At 38.4% G+C, this 16,544-nt stretch overlaps 3 protein-coding genes across 9 annotated transcripts in view; 2 read left to right on the forward strand and 1 right to left on the reverse strand.

Annotated features, from left to right (window-relative positions):
• The first annotated feature begins 376 nt into the window (after positions 1-376).
• LOC124308268 (post-GPI attachment to proteins factor 2-like) lies at positions 377-11,776 on the forward strand. 5 transcript variants are annotated; one of them, XR_006908952.1, is made up of 9 exons: positions 379-646; positions 1,270-1,754; positions 1,972-2,239; positions 2,731-2,928; positions 3,071-3,324; positions 10,625-10,899; positions 11,009-11,191; positions 11,382-11,584; positions 11,647-11,776. XR_006908952.1 is itself a non-coding variant. In XM_046770864.1 (5 exons), exons 2-5 carry the CDS (start codon positions 1,590-1,592, stop codon positions 3,101-3,103), a joined length of 690 nt encoding a protein of 229 aa, XP_046626820.1. In that variant the 5' UTR covers positions 377-646; positions 1,270-1,589; the 3' UTR covers positions 3,104-3,199. The 5 variants fall into 5 exon arrangements, 3 of the variants coding, with proteins under 3 accessions (XP_046626820.1, XP_046626818.1, XP_046626819.1); XR_006908953.1 differs by lacking the exons at positions 10,625-10,899; positions 11,009-11,191; positions 11,382-11,584; positions 11,647-11,776 and adding an exon at positions 10,486-10,503; XM_046770864.1 differs by lacking the exons at positions 10,625-10,899; positions 11,009-11,191; positions 11,382-11,584; positions 11,647-11,776 and having other exon boundaries at positions 377-646; positions 2,731-2,954; positions 3,071-3,199.
• Positions 9,980-11,564, reverse strand: LOC124307247 (integrator complex subunit 12-like). Its single transcript, XM_046768764.1, has 3 exons — positions 11,136-11,564; positions 10,507-10,810; positions 9,980-10,125 (listed from the first exon to the last, which is right to left on the reverse strand). The coding sequence occupies exons 1-3, from the start codon at positions 11,562-11,564 to the stop codon at positions 9,980-9,982; spliced, it is 879 nt and encodes a 292-aa protein (XP_046624720.1).
• Positions 11,777-15,904: 4,128 nt separating the features above from the next.
• The window catches only part of LOC124308267 (protein scalloped), a 103,085-nt gene continuing 102,445 nt past the window's right edge, over positions 15,905-16,544 (forward strand). For all 3 annotated transcript variants that reach the window (XM_046770854.1, XM_046770858.1, XM_046770855.1), the window contains exon 1: positions 15,905-16,412. The gene's annotated coding sequence lies outside the window, so the exon portion shown is untranslated. The remainder of the gene's footprint in view (positions 16,413-16,544) is intronic.

The following is a 16,544-nucleotide window of genomic DNA, read 5'->3' on the forward strand; positions in this document are numbered from 1 at the left end:
TCATCCATGTATACATACTTTTCCCGGGTACCTATACTTTAATTAAATCAGGTTTTTGCTACGAATTTTGAAAGAAATTGATTCTTATTTTTAATTTCTTGAATCGCTGACGATTCGGTAACGTTATAAGTCGGCAAGTACGCACAAGCTATATATTGACTCGGGCTTACCGTTACGAAGACTGTGTTACTCGGAAGGTTATTGCAACCGACATCGTGTCGTGAACGGTAACCCTCTGATGCTCTGCAATGAGTTCCAAACTCTGCCGCTGGAACACCACAGAGGATGCAAGCACGCGATGAATTTCGGTTGTCACACCAAAGCCCGTAAGGGTAACTTGCCTTTACAGTCTTCAGTCAACGCCTTATATTCTTCAGTCAACGTGAAGTAGCTTCGGCGTTCGGAGACGCGTCGGTTGCGTTTTGGCGTTTGAAATTGGCGCTGAGAAGCAACCCCCGCGAATATATCGCAATCTCGCGGGGCGTGAGCGGCAGTTGGGGTCGACGTTGTCGACGATGGAGAGGGTCGGAAAAAAGGCTGAGAGAATGCGGAAGGAATAAAAACGACCAAGGAAGAAGAAACACAGATGGCAACTCGATGGGGGTGGTAGTCGTGGCCGTGGTTAACGATAAGTTTCAGTCAGAAGGTAATTAACCCAGTTATTCTCAATACATCACCTTCAAGAGCCGTTCCTCGTAAATTCACTGTCGACGAAACCAGGCGGGCGTAATAAAATCCGGGGGGATTCTAATTCATGAATATACACGAACTATTACGGCGTCTCGCGTATAGTGAAACTTCTTCGAATCATTGTTTCAACTCAAAAACTCTGCAGTATCTCGGCATTGCGCATTCCTGTGATCAACATAGTCCTATAAGTATATATATGTACGTGCATTGCTTCGGTTACGTACGTATGTATGATATATGTATGCACAGATGCCTCGTGAGCTAGTTATTAAACGTAGGGTTGGACGATCGTCGATGTAAATTGGATAACATATCCGTAGAATAAAATTGGTGTTAAATCCATCGACCACGTTGTAATTACTGTACGTAATATCTTCACTGCAGGTATCTCAATTTGAACTCAGATTTGAATCCATGACCTTTGACCCTACCGTTTCTATTCGTTGGATTATAGCCACTGGCTATATAAACAGAGGAATGGAAAAATTAAGATGTTCAAAGAAAAGGAATTTACAGAATAGTCTATAATTCAATTTGAATTTGATTGAAAAATTATCATTATTTCTATTCTTTTTACAGATAACATTCGGAGGGATGAGACTATCATGCATGCACCTGTCAAGATTACTTTTGCCAACTGTGATAAATAATAAATAATACTAGACAAAAATTGAATATACCAAAAATCGTGATCAGATAACGTGATTACTCAGAGTCAGTCATGTATTACTACGTTATTTATTTCACTAACAAATATTTTATCATTTAAAGAAGAGAACGGAGAATACTGACCAAAGTATACGTTTTCAACGTTTTCATTGAAAACGCTTTGTTGAAATAGGAGAATATATAGACACAGATTGAAATCATTAATAAATGTTGCGTAAGAAAACTTGATAATGGAGCTCAACAATGTTGGGAGCAACAAAAGCTCCGTTTATTTGGCGGTACGATTCAGAAAATTATGCTTGGCTACCGTGTCGCTACCTCTGATTGCTCTACTGGTCTGTTTCATAACAGCATACATATTTCAGCAGGACGATATTCATGAAACGCATTGCAGAGTAAGTGGACAATTGTATTCATATTTTTTCACTGATTTAACAAGAAATATGAACAGCTCAAATTGAATGGCCTGTGCATTCTTGTTTGTATCTGCTGAAGAATGCATGATCGATTTACAAAATTAATTCTCTAATTCGCGCTATTACAGGAAAAACAAATTAATTGACTGTGAGAATAATTGTTTACCGTTGTTTTTTTTGATTTTTTATGTTATAGGTGTATAACATAATACCATCAATTTCGGCAATAACAGGTGTATCGCCTCAAAGATATTTATGGCGGATAAGCATCGCTCTGCACATAGGTCCCAGAATAGTTATCGCTAGCGTCTATCGTTCCTATTACCATAGAATTCTTAAGGCCGTCAATGATCTACCTAGAAAGATTTTGGGATTCAGGCTTCTGAATCTTTGCTACTGGCTAAACCTTGCTGAGGTAGCAGCTCTATGCGGAGTTACTTACATTTCGAACAGAGAAAATTATCGTGAGTATATATATATATATATGAAAAATTATACCAGCAATAGTCTGAATATGTAAACCTTGGCTATACCGAATTTTAATATCCTTCCAAATCCATCAAAGTCTGACACTATTCCTGCCTATAATCATAACAAATTTCATTTCTTTTCACTCACGCTGTGCTAGGCGACGTGTTATGTATATTTTATCATTCTTTATTTGGAAGATATTGATTGATGGATATGTATATTTAAACCCAGGCCTAGCATCAGCACAAACACCACAAAGGAAAACACATTTTACTTTCCTTTTCTCGTATGAGGGTGCGAGCACAAACAAGGCCAGAGCCTTGCCAAAACATACGAAAATATATTTAAGAATGTTTATATATATATATTCTACTTTGAACTTGTACTTGAACAACCATATTTTTGTATATGCATATTTTATTTCACATCACTGAATTTGGATTCTACGTCATGAAAGTATAAACTGATGTACTCAATGTTTTAGCCGTTCACGAGAAGATCTTCATAGTCTTCATGTTCAGCTCACTAGCGTACATGTTGGCAGCTGTTAGATTAGGGCGCCTTGTAACGCCGAATGCACCAAGCCTCCAATACAAACAGGCCCTTTTCGTAATCAGCATCCTTAGCACGGTGGGTCTTGTGATTTTCTTCCTGAAACATCGCCTCTTGTGTCACGATATGGGTGCGTACAGTCTGAAAAGTTTTACGGTGCGTGTTGAAATTTTTATTTTATTTCTTTTGTCCGAGATACTGAATATGAATTATATACTGTATTTGTGAGTATAGAGGTGTGGATAATCCATTTCGCGTATAACTAATTGCAGCATTCAGCTGGTTTTCCCTGTGCGAGTACGTAATAGCATCGGCAAACATGGGATTTCACGTTACGGTCATCCTGGATTTCCCCAAAGAACATCTTGTCGTTGGACACGGCCTACCCCCTTTGAAGGTGGATTAACCCCTCTGGATTGCATAAGTCCATCGATATTGTCCCAAAGTGCCTACTGCTTCTACCTGTTAACGCTACGAGTCTGCCTTTGTTAAGTAACATCACGTTCACGTGCGACCTTCTTCAAAGGTAAACAATGCACAAGTTCCGATTATAGACTAGAATCCATCGTAATATCGCTATATATTGTTGTTAGAACGATCGATATACATTGTAAAAAAAGCTCCATCTTTAAATGTCTGCATATTAGTGAAATTTTAAACATTCGGATATAACGATGACGATTGTAGTTGATATTATTCTATTCTAATTCATATAGATATACGAGTGCGCTCTGTTGTTACTTGGCCAATTTTTATTTCTCTTAGCGCAAGATACACCGCTATACACATTTGTTTTATCTACATATTTTCGTTTCGTTTGTGATCTTGATAGTTGGACGTTTATATACCTACTTAGTCACAAACTTTAGATTCATTGAATCTTACAACTTGAAAGTGAAAAGTAAAATATTTCCTTTCGCGTCACGTTAGCGAAGTAGACCAAATGTATTAAATGCCATTCGCCATTTCTGTGGCAAGACAGAATTAAGTTATAGACTCATAGCGATCACAGCAGCCACTTAACTTGCGTACATAAACTATGTTGCCAATAAGAGAGTAAATAAAGTTTGAAAAATACAATGAATGATAATATTGCAATTAACAATACAAATTATTTGACTAAATTAGAATCTAGCGCTTCCAAAGAGTGGCGATGAGCAATGGGCACTTGGCTGGGCAGTTAAAAATACATATAATGGCCTTCCGTTACTTAAACACTACAAAAATAATATACCAATAAATAGTAATAATAATAACAAATTAATAATGTTAGAAGAAAACACTGAAATGCAATGAGAAAAAATGCATTTAGCATTTAAGAAGGAAAACGTATCACGAATACTATACTTACCCCGTTCAATTCGTACGAACAATGAGTTTCTGAAAAGTATTATCGATATAAACGACAGATCGTTACTCGTTAGAGTTAAAATATTATTTATTAATTTATTATTGTAGATAATTGTAGTCAACTGCGCAATATTTTGAACAATTTTTGCAAGTGTGTTGCATACTAGTCAATTTACTAATAATGTTCTAGTCAAGGTGTTTGGTTTTATTCCCTCAGAATGAAATATCCATTTAAACTTCGAGTAACGTTCAAAACGCATCTTGCACCGTTTTTAGTATTATCTATTTACTCACTTCATTTATTGATGATTTTATACTCATAACGGATTCAGTATTGTAGCAATAATTGGCATAAAGTAAAATTGGACACGGCTGGTTCGTCAAAACGTCACATTATCGTGAAACTAGATATTAAGTAACCAATTCGGCACACGTTTAACTAATATTCGTACAATCAAGACCAAAATATAACGTCCAAAAATATTTTCTTTCATCAACGGTATGAACTGTTGATAAGAAATAAAGAATACGGAATTGTATTCTTTTTGTTTATCGAAGCTGCAAAAAAATTTGTATGTTTTTTCTCCCTATTGGGAAAGATCATTCGTTATGCACCTAATTTACAATTATGCCAATAAAATTTGTAGTAAGGATTTATTATTGTCTACCGTAAAATTATTCGCCTTGTTGTTATGCGATGTTTATTAATTACTTTTACAAAATTGTCAATAATTTTTCCCGTCTACTCGGTAACGATGACATTAAGTATTGTGTATTGTTATTTCATTAAACTTTCGGAGGCGATACGTATAATTGTTCACAATCGGGCATTGTAATTCGGATTGCAATTTGAATATTAAGGTAAACCGATTTTGAACAGTTTCGGAGCTACGGATCTTCGCAGCGCAGTTACTCCTTCAGTTCTGCTAGTTTGTACATTATAACAATTTGAGCGAGAATTTTTCTTCTAGAACTTAGTTTACATGATATTTCTAGTCCAAACGTAACTGTATACGTAGAAAGCACCGGCAATTTGACCCTTTAGCCAATGAAAGAAAGAAAAAGTTTTCTAGCATCTATAGATAGGTACGTACGTTAACGTTGACGTATGTACCTGTGCCTAAGTTATACTGATATACATACATGAATTTTGAAAGCGTAAAATTGCAAGTATCACGTTGCAGCCATATTCTGCAGAGCCTGCCTTTGCTCGTACTTATTATTCATAAGAGCGTATCTAGTTGCTAAAGGGTTTACGATACATCCGTTTTGCACATTTTTACTAAAGAGTGTTATAAGATAGCATGTTTTTATAAAACGTGATTTTCTTCTTCACTCGCCTGACCTCAAAATAGAGACATCTGTACGTAGCCATGTATGTATACGTATACACATTACATAAAAATATAGTAGGGTGTTACAAAGTAAAAAAAAAAAAAACGTAAAAAGTAAAACGATAATGGAACTCGTTTCATCTAAGATCGAACTGTCAATGGCTAGGCCTCGGCAAAGAATACAAATACGATAAATGACATCTCTATCAAAAAATTATTCGGAAAACATACCGATTTTCATTTTTATAACACCTTAGGTATAAGACTTTTAGTTTGACGGTATACGTCGGCTTTCGTTAATTAGCACTGTTGTATGTATAGCCTGAACTTTGTAGTTCGATTAAGGAAAAAAAAAAAAGTTGCATACTTCACTTCTCGCGGCTTCTTTGGGAGGATAAAGTACGAGGTATAATCGTAGTTTGAATTGGATGAGTATTCAATTTCAATAAGAATTAATAAATACTGAACCTAGTTGAAGTTAAAGAAAAGAAATAAATAATAATTTGGATGTCATTTTCATTCTGTAACTACGTACTCACACAGTTGAGGTGATAATAAGTTTATATGTAATGATTAGGTTGCGGCTTATAATATTCTCCTATTGAAGGAATGTTGAAAAGAAAAAAAAAATGCACAATTAAAGTCTCTACTTACCAATTTTCTAATGCAATAATGAATCCTCTATTATGCATAATACGTAGTCAAAAGATCATGTGATGGTAACGCTCTTATGATATCATGTCAATTAATATTATTAACGTACATCTTGATTGTTTGGTAATCACGTCAAGTGATCACATGCTAAAAATATTATACACTTGTCTCTCTACTCTTTGTACACGTCTGTATTATAAAAAAAAAATCCCATTTTCTCACAGGTATTAGCTAACCATTTGTTTCATTTATTTATTTTTTTTTTTTTTGCTAAATTGCTGCAGACATTCGTGACTACAAAGAAAATTTTACAAGATCGAAAATTATTCGAATGCATTGGAGTAACTACAACAACAGACGTGTTGTGATTTTCTGTTTTTTTTTTTTTTTTTTTTCACATATTTCAAAATTGTTGACATTTTTTCTACTGATCTTTTTTTTCTAATATTTGTTCCCAAGAAATCTTTTACGATCTGTGATCTCAGATCGGTATTACCCAATTTGATTGTAAATTCTGTCTCAGTCAGACTGGATAATTATACCTTGTCGGGATTTTATTGATAAACGAAGTGCATATCATATAATTAATATTTAGACAAAGTATATTCAGTGCACGTTGTAGAATTGTTGACAATTATTAATTGAAATGAAAAATAGTAAATAAAAATGAGAATAAAATGAAATAAAATTAAAAGAAAATAAAATAAAAAATAAAGCAAAATGCACTATTACACTATTCATAGATACTTCGTATAATGTATTTGAATTTTCAAAAGCCTTCATCCAGCGAGTCATTTTCTTTTCTCTTATACATGCTAAGAATTACCTTGTGTATATGCACAATCAGCTCCATTATTTATATTCATTACCATATTTCATTTTTCCCTTGCTCTGTATACTGATCTAATTATATCGTGAAATCATTTCATGTTCAATTATTATACGTACCTTTACGTAATTATTGCTTCCACAAGAGAAACGCAGGAAATTAGTTTCGAACGAAAGTAAACTCGTTATATTATGTATATGGGGCACCTACCGCTACTCACTATTCTCTCTGCGTTTGTTAATTTAATATAATGCAATAAAAATTTCCTACAATTGGCACATCTCAAATGATTCATATGTCAGCAGAAATTCGACACTGTTTATTCATACGATTTATAAATTGTAACGAAATGTAGCGCGGAAATTGACTACCCTGTGAGAAACAAAGATTTTATTTATCATTCGAGAAACTTTTAACACGTACGGTAAAAACCCGGAAACATCGCTTGATTCTCATTCCACGTAACACGTACGTACAATGTACATATTAACTAATGTGTACTGTTCTCGGAATGCTATCGCAAGTTGTTAATACCTGACGTGATTTTTAGTTGTGTCACGGATCAGTTCGAACTCGACTAGTTTCTTGATTTCCCAGTCTGACAATATCGTCCAGTATTGTTATCATAATCGTAGCTGTTATACTCATTGTTCTTGCTATTTTTTACATCGGGGAATACTTATTGCGTAATCACGAGAAACAACTTATTAAATTATTAAATTGCATTAAAATTATTCATCATGCTTACAAATATAGCAAACACGTACTCGTAGTTACTGATCACACGTTTTAAAATTGTTAGTGTAGAATTTAACAAAGAATTTGACTTTAAATACGTATTTTAGAAAAATCTGACTAGACGTAAAAGCTTTCCGAATCGTTCTTCTTTGACGTGTGTTTATTGTAAAATTAAAACGGATGAGTAAATTTGCCAAGAACCAATTCGTTTCTATATATGACGGACAAACGAGCGTTTGCTGAAAAGAACTGAAAATAGAAAAGACCAAAGTCACGTCAACACAATGCTAATCATTATATAAAAGCGAATAACACATATCTGTCATAAAATTCGTTTTTACCAATATAAATTTATGATTCGAATGAAAATTAAAAAAAAAAAGAAAAAGAAAAGTATTTTAACAGGTACAATCAATTCATTCCGGTTCATTAAATGTGTGTAAATTGATTTGAAAACTCAAGAAACAAACAAGATCATTGTTACAATTTTGTGAAAATAAATTTTGCACACCTGTGTCGGATCGATTGATTTTGCGTGGGGAAATTATGAAATTATTCGGATTAACCGATATGCTAATCAACCGTTGTAAGCAATGATATTCGCGAACATATTCGAACTTAAAGAAATGATTTTTATTATTAATTTAAAAATTCGTGATCTATTATAAAAGACGCTGTGCAAATTATTGCATTAGATCAAATAGAAAAAAACATGTGCCGTCTTATATTTTTTATACATCAACTGGAATGAAAAAGAAAACAGAAAAATCATCCGGCAGCGTTGTCCCGCGAATACATGTACATTAGTGGTGTACGATTTTCAGTTTTACACACGGTGCGGTTTAATCTGAAACATCTCTTTCACGCTCTGCGTTGTACCTAATTTTATCAATTAATATTATCACAGTTCATTAATTAAGGAAACTGCAATAATTATTTTTCTAAGCGCTACAAAACTATTTTTAAACGTGATGCGTGTAAACTAAATTTTTTTGTTTGAATATTAATAAATAAATTGGAGGAATCAATATAATAATACTTTAGGTAATGGTAATATAGGTATATAACGAGTTTATTACATCCAAACGAAAGTTGTGACAAAAATGAAACCTGTTTTGTTTATTATCGAATGTTTACCCTAGGCGTCGAAGACTCGGGGCTGTAAGTTTACTTGAAAAAATTTAGCAGGTGTATATGATTTAATAAAAATTACGTTCGCCCGAAGCGTGAATATTTTTTTTCTTCCGTTTCTTCTACTTTCTCTCTTTCTCTCTCTGGAATATAACATTAAAGACCGAGACGGTAGGAACGATGAATCGCAATATAATGTAAATTCTTTGTAACTCGTTGATTAGTATCTTATATATACCTATAATACAATTAAATTAATACAATGGCAATTGTGAAGGGCCCATGATGGAAATTGTAGAACACGTGAGAATTTTGTCAGATATTGACTTTCGCTTGTATATCACTTGATTAAACGATACGGATCAATGATATACCGAAGCTGCGGACATTGCTGTGTCATAACACCTATACATAATAGTTATAAACATAAACTGCAAACATTACTCATTCAATTCTTCGATCTCTGTCTCAATCTACCCACAATCATCCTTAAATGTACAGTTTACTAATACTTATTTTCAACTTCGTTTCAACTTCAATTCATTCTAACGCTGGTTCAGCTAAATTTACGACACGTTCTCAACAACGCTCGTATAAAATTCAACCGCATGTAAACCCTTTCACTTTCGTTAACCTCGATTGTATTTATACCACCGTTGCGTGCACATATATATATATATATATGTACCGTTGTATCATGTTATGTGCAAATATTTATGACGTTGAAAAGTTCAACTCACAACTACGAAGCAAAGCGTGGACCATTGATACGTTTATAAGTATAGAAATTTCTAAGAGAAATATGTCGATAGTGTTTCAAGCCCGGTTAAAAAAAAAATTAATAATTATATTCGTCTCTTCTGCACATAAATATCGCATGCAAATTGAATTAGTGTAAATTTCACTTGGGTGTTACGCGCGTCATTGTTAACTTGGAACCGACTCTTTTGCGAAGTTGGAGTCCGGATGAGAAAGCCGAAGAGACCGTTGGGGGTTGGCCACTTTTTAAAGATCCTTCCTTGGCAGTGAACGATTGCTCCGATGATTCTGTAAAATGTTTTTTTTCACACTTCGTTAACTCTCGTTTATACGGAATTCGATTAGTTATCTGTACGCGGTAGAGCAAAACTTTTATACCTTCGTTTTCATTTTATCGCTAAATCAACATTTTCGCGGTATAAGATTGAACCGAGGTACTTGGGATAGTGAGATTTGTTGTGATATATCGTACTTGTTTGTTTCTTTGCCGATAGCCTACCGGTGCTTGGTGTATTTCGCAATGGAAATTGATCTGTAAGCGAAAGAAATAAAAAAAAGGTTGAAACCATTTGTCGGTTTATGCATACAAGTATACGAGAGGCTGCAGATCGCTAGATCTTGAATTACACGGTATAATATCGTGCACACGTACGGTGCATAAGAAGCAACAAGGATAGTGAGAAGTAAAAAAAAATTAAACGAATAATACAGCATTCAAATTTCAACGCTCGGTATCGCGCGTTAATTACGAATTTAAAATCCCTCGGGCACTCCGGGAATATACGGTTGCACAAAACGGGACGTAAAAACATTGAAATTTATCGAGTCGTAATTTGTCGATTTACGATTTAAATTTTGGTTTAAAAAAGGAGAAAAATTTTTCCAATAAAAGATACACAGCAGCGGTTCCAACCAGAAATCGAATCCTCCTGACCGTCAAGCCGTGTTTTTGTTCGCCTGAAGTAATTGACCTGTTCGTCAAAACGAGTATCGACCCTCTCCTCATCGACTTGAAATTTCTTATCTTCAAGCCCTGCAGCGACGATGATCGCCGTGGCCTCCGAAAGCTCGACGCACTTGGCGCAATGCCACACCAACCGCGGGTCATAAATGTCAAGGTCAAGGACTGGCGGCTGATGGCAAAGAGGATGGTAGACATCCTGGCATTCTTGGCACTCCAGGAGAATCAAAGGACCCAGTCTCGCCCCGTTGCAGATCTTTAAACGAACGACAAACTTGTCACTGAGTCGATAATGCCCAAAAATCACGAGAGGCGTGATCAAGTGCATGGATACTCAATTACTTCGTAAGCCCGTCAATATCCTTAATCGAATTTTCAAAGTACTTCCCAATCCAAAACCGTTGGTAAACTGAACTGTTTTCAAAATTTTAACACCAACTAATCGATTTCACAGGTTTTTGGAACCCAATCACCGTCACTCTTCGTCTGAACTCATCGCCGTTCCACACAGCGTAACACAATGTAAAGAAAATTTAAATAAAATAAACAAACAAAATGGAAAACTTTACGAAGAACGGAACCTTGCAGAGAGCATCGTCACCGGCACTGGAGCCTTCGTCGGGTATCGAAATCGTCGGTATGTCCATCTTGTCGACGGCGACGAGAACGTTCGTCATGCTAGAGCCAATCTTTGCCGTTACAACTTCCACACTCGGGCTGGAAGCACGCGTTTTAACGTTCCTCCGAAAAGCATGACCCTTCCCGTTCGATCCGTCTATGTTGATATCCCGTTCGTTGGTATTCTTACACGTCTCTTCCGAAAACAGAGATAACGAATCCCGCCGCATCCTGACTGCCAGGCTCTTGTCCAGACCGTGTTTTTTCACTATCGAGGCGTCCAGCATCTGGCGCAATTTGTCCGCCGAATCCTCATCTGTCGAATGGAGAAGAGCAAGCGCTGTGAAGAAGTCTTCCTCAGCTTCCGCTGCGTTCTCCAGGTCAAAGTACATCGCCTGTGATTTTTAAAAAGGTAATTTTACTTCCGATCTGATAAATTCACACGCTTCGTTTTACTTATTTTCACGTTCACAGGTTGTACCGGTCAATACGTTCAATTTGCGCAATACGTATAATGTACGTGTAATCATTCTTACGTATGTAATACAGTCGGATACGACACCGCGGTGTCACCGCGACCATGCCATGCGTCATGTTCGTTACTCTTATCCATTGCGGTTGTCAGACCAGCGGTTAGAATTGCTTATCGTTAATTTTTACCCATTGTCAATGCACCGTGGATTCAGTGAAAAATGCAATGCAAGAACCTGTGTAGCTATTTCTATCCTCCTCGGCGATTGCGCGGTTTAACTTCTTCGGCGGTCTGAGACCACTGCAGTCCTGAACTTCCTCGACGTCGAGTGAAAGCAAAGGTTCCTGGACCAGACAGACTTCTATCACAAACTGATGGACTGGGTACCCTAGCCGGATAGTCGAATCCACGCGACGCGCCGAGATACGTTACTCCATTGTCCGATTCAACTATTTGTTTGTTTATATTACATCCCTTCAGTCTGGTGGAAAAGTTACGTTAGAGTAATTCCAGCGGGGTAAATTAGCACGAGTGGTGAAATATATCGCGACTCTTCGTATAAGCCTTTGTCTCTTGAGCTGAGGAAATTCGGGAAATCCGTAAAGCTCTGCGTCAGGGATTCAACCGAGACAGACTTGACGAATGGGTATTATAACCCATACGTTTCGAATTTTGAAATGCAGAGTCTGCCTTGTTCGGAGGGTCGCAGACTCCCTTCGGTTCAGGGGTCGGTGGAGGTTGGTAAGTGTATTATCCAGCTCGCGTCGTCGCGTCGTGGATATAATATCCAAATAATAATATCTCAAGCAATCCTGGCATACCTTGCCGGGAAGGAATTCGATGAAAATGTGTCGCGATCCTGGGAATTTCAGGTGAGGTCCTTCTCGACCTCGCGTCCTCTCGATGCTTCGGGCTGTCTCCTTATATCTATATCGAATTTGAATATCCCTCATCCTCCTCGGAGCTTGCAGGCGTGATATTTTAATATCTGGGACGTGAGTAAATCTCTGCGCGTGAACGGGGAGATGCCTGTAATGCCTCCTGCGATATTTCTCCAGTTTATACATATACATCTGCGGAATGTTTGACAAGTTTATCTCAACGCGTACAGCACTGCAGATGTGAAAACGTGTACCGAGGACAAGTGTATAGGTATAATCGTTCATCTTTTCTGCACCGTCGTGCCAGATTCTCGACATTCGTAATAAGCCGTCGTTGATCAAAGCTCGAACATGCGATTTTTGACGCTTTGACAAAATCGCGACCCGTCGAGGCTCAAAATACATCCGAATAAAATGACGGAGAACCCCTTATAACTCTCATCGGCCAAACGGAGGTAAAAAAATCGTCGACACTGTACGGCGAACGCGGCACGGAAGCCGATACATGATACATACATGTACACATTACACGGCCCATTTAACTCAGGATTCTACGGGATTGATCCCGCAAATTCTAGGGGAAAACTTCCTGGAAAATTCCGAGTCAAGAGGTTTGCTGACGAGCCCGATGAGCTGCGGTAAATGCAATATCCAGCTTCGCGTGCGACGCACCATTGCCATACCCATAAGCCCCCATTGTCAACGTGTCACGGATTCGCCATCGCCACTCAGGTTTCACGAATTGCCCTGCGTGCATTTGGGGGTCGATTGAATGGGGTGACTTCTCCCCATGGGGTACCGCGTATCTGTACCGTGTATAATGCCGCCTGGAATATTATTTTTTTTTTTTTCATATATAAATGGATCGCCATGGATTCCGTTTCCACGTTACGTTGTCCGGGTCTGCTGAATTTAATTAATACAGTTCGGAGATCCGTTTCTTGTGCAATCAGCCAAGACTTGTACCCTGGATTAATCTCATTTTCTTAACGCGTATAAACCGGATCGTAAGTAATGATAGTTCGAGAAGAACTTTTTGGTGGAAATTATTTTACAGGATTTCGCGACCACGATTTTAGTTTATTTGTAATATTTCAAACGTACGTGATAAAGATACGTATGTGCCTGCGGGTCATGTAGCCGTTATTACATTTATATTTGACTACATGTATATGTACCTATTAATATATTTGTCTTTCCTAACATTATTTACTTTATTATATTTTTAATCAATTTTTTACTGCGAGTCTAAATACTGCTTGAATTTAATCGCGACGTTCTTTGAATACTCAATGACTCTGAATTTTCATATCGATTTGAGTTATAACTTTACACTCTAGTGAAAACCGCGATCCTTGACAGATCTCTTAACTATAAGGATTTAGAAGTTAAATTCTTTTTATACACCGAAATTTGCAATCTATTTCAAACGATGATAATTGTGTGTTAACGAAAGCCGAGCGGCGCGGTGTGATCGGCAAAGATTTCTTTATTCCGCAATTCGTAGACTGCGACGAAACTGCTGGGATTTGGCGTAATGATGCCTTTCGAAACCACCGCGTTGTGTCAGGAAAAAATCAAACCGAATTCTCCCTTTCTCCCCGACATGGTATAATTATTTGTATCAGGATTTTTGGGTCAAATTAATAGACAAAAATGTAAGCTTACTGAATTTTACATCGATTCAAACACACGCGTGTTCAATCGTCACAGCGTGATAAAAGAAAGAAGAAGAATGACGAACGAACGTTGATTTCTGCAACGTGAAATATCAGCGACGAACTTTAAAACATAGCTACGTGCCGCAGCAGCGCGAGTTGTAAAAATGCGATACGAATTGCAGGTGATTTAACACTTTCACAATAAAACGGTCTTTTGTTCTATAAGTGCAGCGATAGGAAATAAAATACCCGGAAATACGGTCAGCCTTTCAATTGTTGGCTGGGTGACATTGTGTACATTAAAATTAAAGCGCGTCGAGGTCAATATTCAATAGTCTTAGGATATAATAGAAGACAACTCGACGTCAGCGAATATATTATACATTTGTACAGTACGGAGATACACACACGGTTGGTATACCTGCATGCATCGTAACGGGCAATGTGCAATTTAGCACTTTTCGTCTCACATTCGTAGCAGGTGTCCCGGGAGGTGAATAAGTCTCGGGTGTCGATGAACCTGAAAATTCTCAGTACCAACTCGCTGAAGCGAATATTTCTGCACGTTAGTCGTTACTGTCGGCAATAAACTCGATGATCCCGGCTCGTCGAGCACAGAGTCAGGTTGCAGTCGATTTAAAAAGTTGGCAAAAATAAGGGCCCGAGATTTATACCTAAACGTAAACTTTTTACTCTCCATCCGCATCCGACCGGAAACTAGACTCGAACCATATCTCGCTTCGGTTGATTCGATACGAATTTTTTACACCGCGGCAACGATCCAGCCAGTCCTCGTGACGAGAGGAACTTCAAGAATCGGACAAGATTTACGGAGGTAAACCGAGGACGGTAATATTTACAAATGTTTACTGTAAACAAAGGGGGTCGTTTGACGGTTAATCGAATGCAGAGAGGCTCAGGGGGATCGGTAACGTAAATACGCTCGACAAACACGACGACTTACGGATTATAGACCGGGCGAATTAGGCGTCGCAGAATCAGTAGTTTCACACCGTTCGCGGACGAAGCAACGATCGAGTACAACACCCGTGTCGTTTACTAACTCGCCGGTTTTCTTTCGTTCCGCGACGCGTTGCAACGCATCCAAATAACATGAGACAGGTATTTTTGCTCGCGTTAATTTTATTTACCCTGTTCGAGGGTGAGAAACGAATCCTTACGATTCCTCGGCGACGTGGTTGAGGCTTCGGACGAAACCGATCGCACGATATTGCCTGTCAACGGACGATAATAAATTTCTTGGGACGGGTTCTTCCTTCAACCCTTGTTCAGCGATTCTTCGTTTTATCAACAACGCGTGACGGAAGGAAGAAAATCGGCGAGGCACACCTCCGAGGGCACTTTTCGTGTAAGAAACGCATCCGGCGGCGCGGCGATGAGTCGAGGAGGAGTTTCTAGTGGGAGGGGCAGGAACTCCAGCTACGTCGGAAAACAAAAGCAAGTGCATTAACACCAGTGCAGTTGATATCGGTGGTGGTGGTGGTGGTGGTGGTGGTGTGGTGGTGGTGGTTACCGGCGTGGAGGAGGAGGAGGAGGAGGTGCGGTCGCGTTGCGCGCGTAAAAACTCGGCGTGCCGGCGTGTGCGTAGAGAGCGGACAGCGAGGTATCTACGTTATATGTACATATATTATATATGCATATATATGCATATATATATATATATATGTACATACGTGTGTCGCGAAGGGATAATTTCGGCGAAGGCAGAGGTACAGAGGTGTACGAAATATTGCAATCGCGGGGGTTTCGTCGATCGTTGACGAACGGCGAAGCATCGTGCCGGTTGAGAAGAAGAGCGGGAATAACGAGGAGAGTAGGGAGAAAAGGCGCGTAGGGTTGTTTGAAAGATGTAAAATCTTTTTGTCGGAAAATCAACAAGTGCCTTGTTTGAATCGGACGCGAGGCCGCCCGCCCCCCTCGTAAGGTGCGTGCTTTCTCGGCTGAGCGGGTTCGGGAAAGTTCGGCAAAACTCGGGATGCGCGCGGCGGCGGGAGGAAAGCTCGGTGCGGATCGTTTTCTGGTTTCTCCTATGAGCGCTTGGTGTCAGCGTATGCGCAGACTGGCTGCGCACTAGGCGTGTGCGTTGTCTGGATTCTTTGTGCCATTCTTGGCATACCAAAAACAGAGTAACTCTTCATATTTACGGACGAAATACCGTCCTAATTTCTAGAAAAGTGCCCGCGGCGAGCGTCAACCGGCCCCCTGGTAAGTACCCTTTGACCTAGAGCCGATAAACGTGATGTTATAACGTTTATTTCAGTAAAAATCACCGCCAGAATGCCAGTAATGTGATCACGATTCCTCCAATACTTTACATACTTGTCATGTTTGCCACCA

Source organism: Neodiprion virginianus, chromosome 6 (genome assembly GCF_021901495.1).
Source record: "Neodiprion virginianus isolate iyNeoVirg1 chromosome 6, iyNeoVirg1.1, whole genome shotgun sequence".
Lineage (NCBI taxonomy): Eukaryota > Metazoa > Arthropoda > Insecta > Hymenoptera > Diprionidae > Neodiprion > Neodiprion virginianus.

Excerpts from the sequence above, each read along its gene's own strand:
- LOC124308268 (XM_046770862.1), top strand. The coding sequence starts at position 1,590 with ATGGAGCTCAACAATGTTGGGAGCAACAAAAGCTCCGTTTATTTGGCG. Across the intron at positions 1,755-1,971 it reads TTCATGAAACGCATTGCAGA|GTGTATAACATAATACCATC; the intron begins GTAAGTGGACAA and ends TTTATGTTATAG. Across the intron at positions 2,929-3,070 it reads CCTCTTGTGTCACGATATGG|CATTCAGCTGGTTTTCCCTG; the intron begins GTGCGTACAGTC and ends AACTAATTGCAG.
- LOC124307247 (XM_046768764.1), bottom strand. The coding sequence starts at position 11,564 with ATGTACTTTGACCTGGAGAACGCAGCGGAAGCTGAGGAAGACTTCTTC. Across the intron at positions 10,811-11,135 it reads GTGACGATGCTCTCTGCAAG|ATCTGCAACGGGGCGAGACT; the intron begins GTTCCGTTCTTC and ends GTTCGTTTAAAG. Across the intron at positions 10,126-10,506 it reads TCAGGAGGATTCGATTTCTG|ATCAATTTCCATTGCGAAAT; the intron begins GTTGGAACCGCT and ends TTTCGCTTACAG.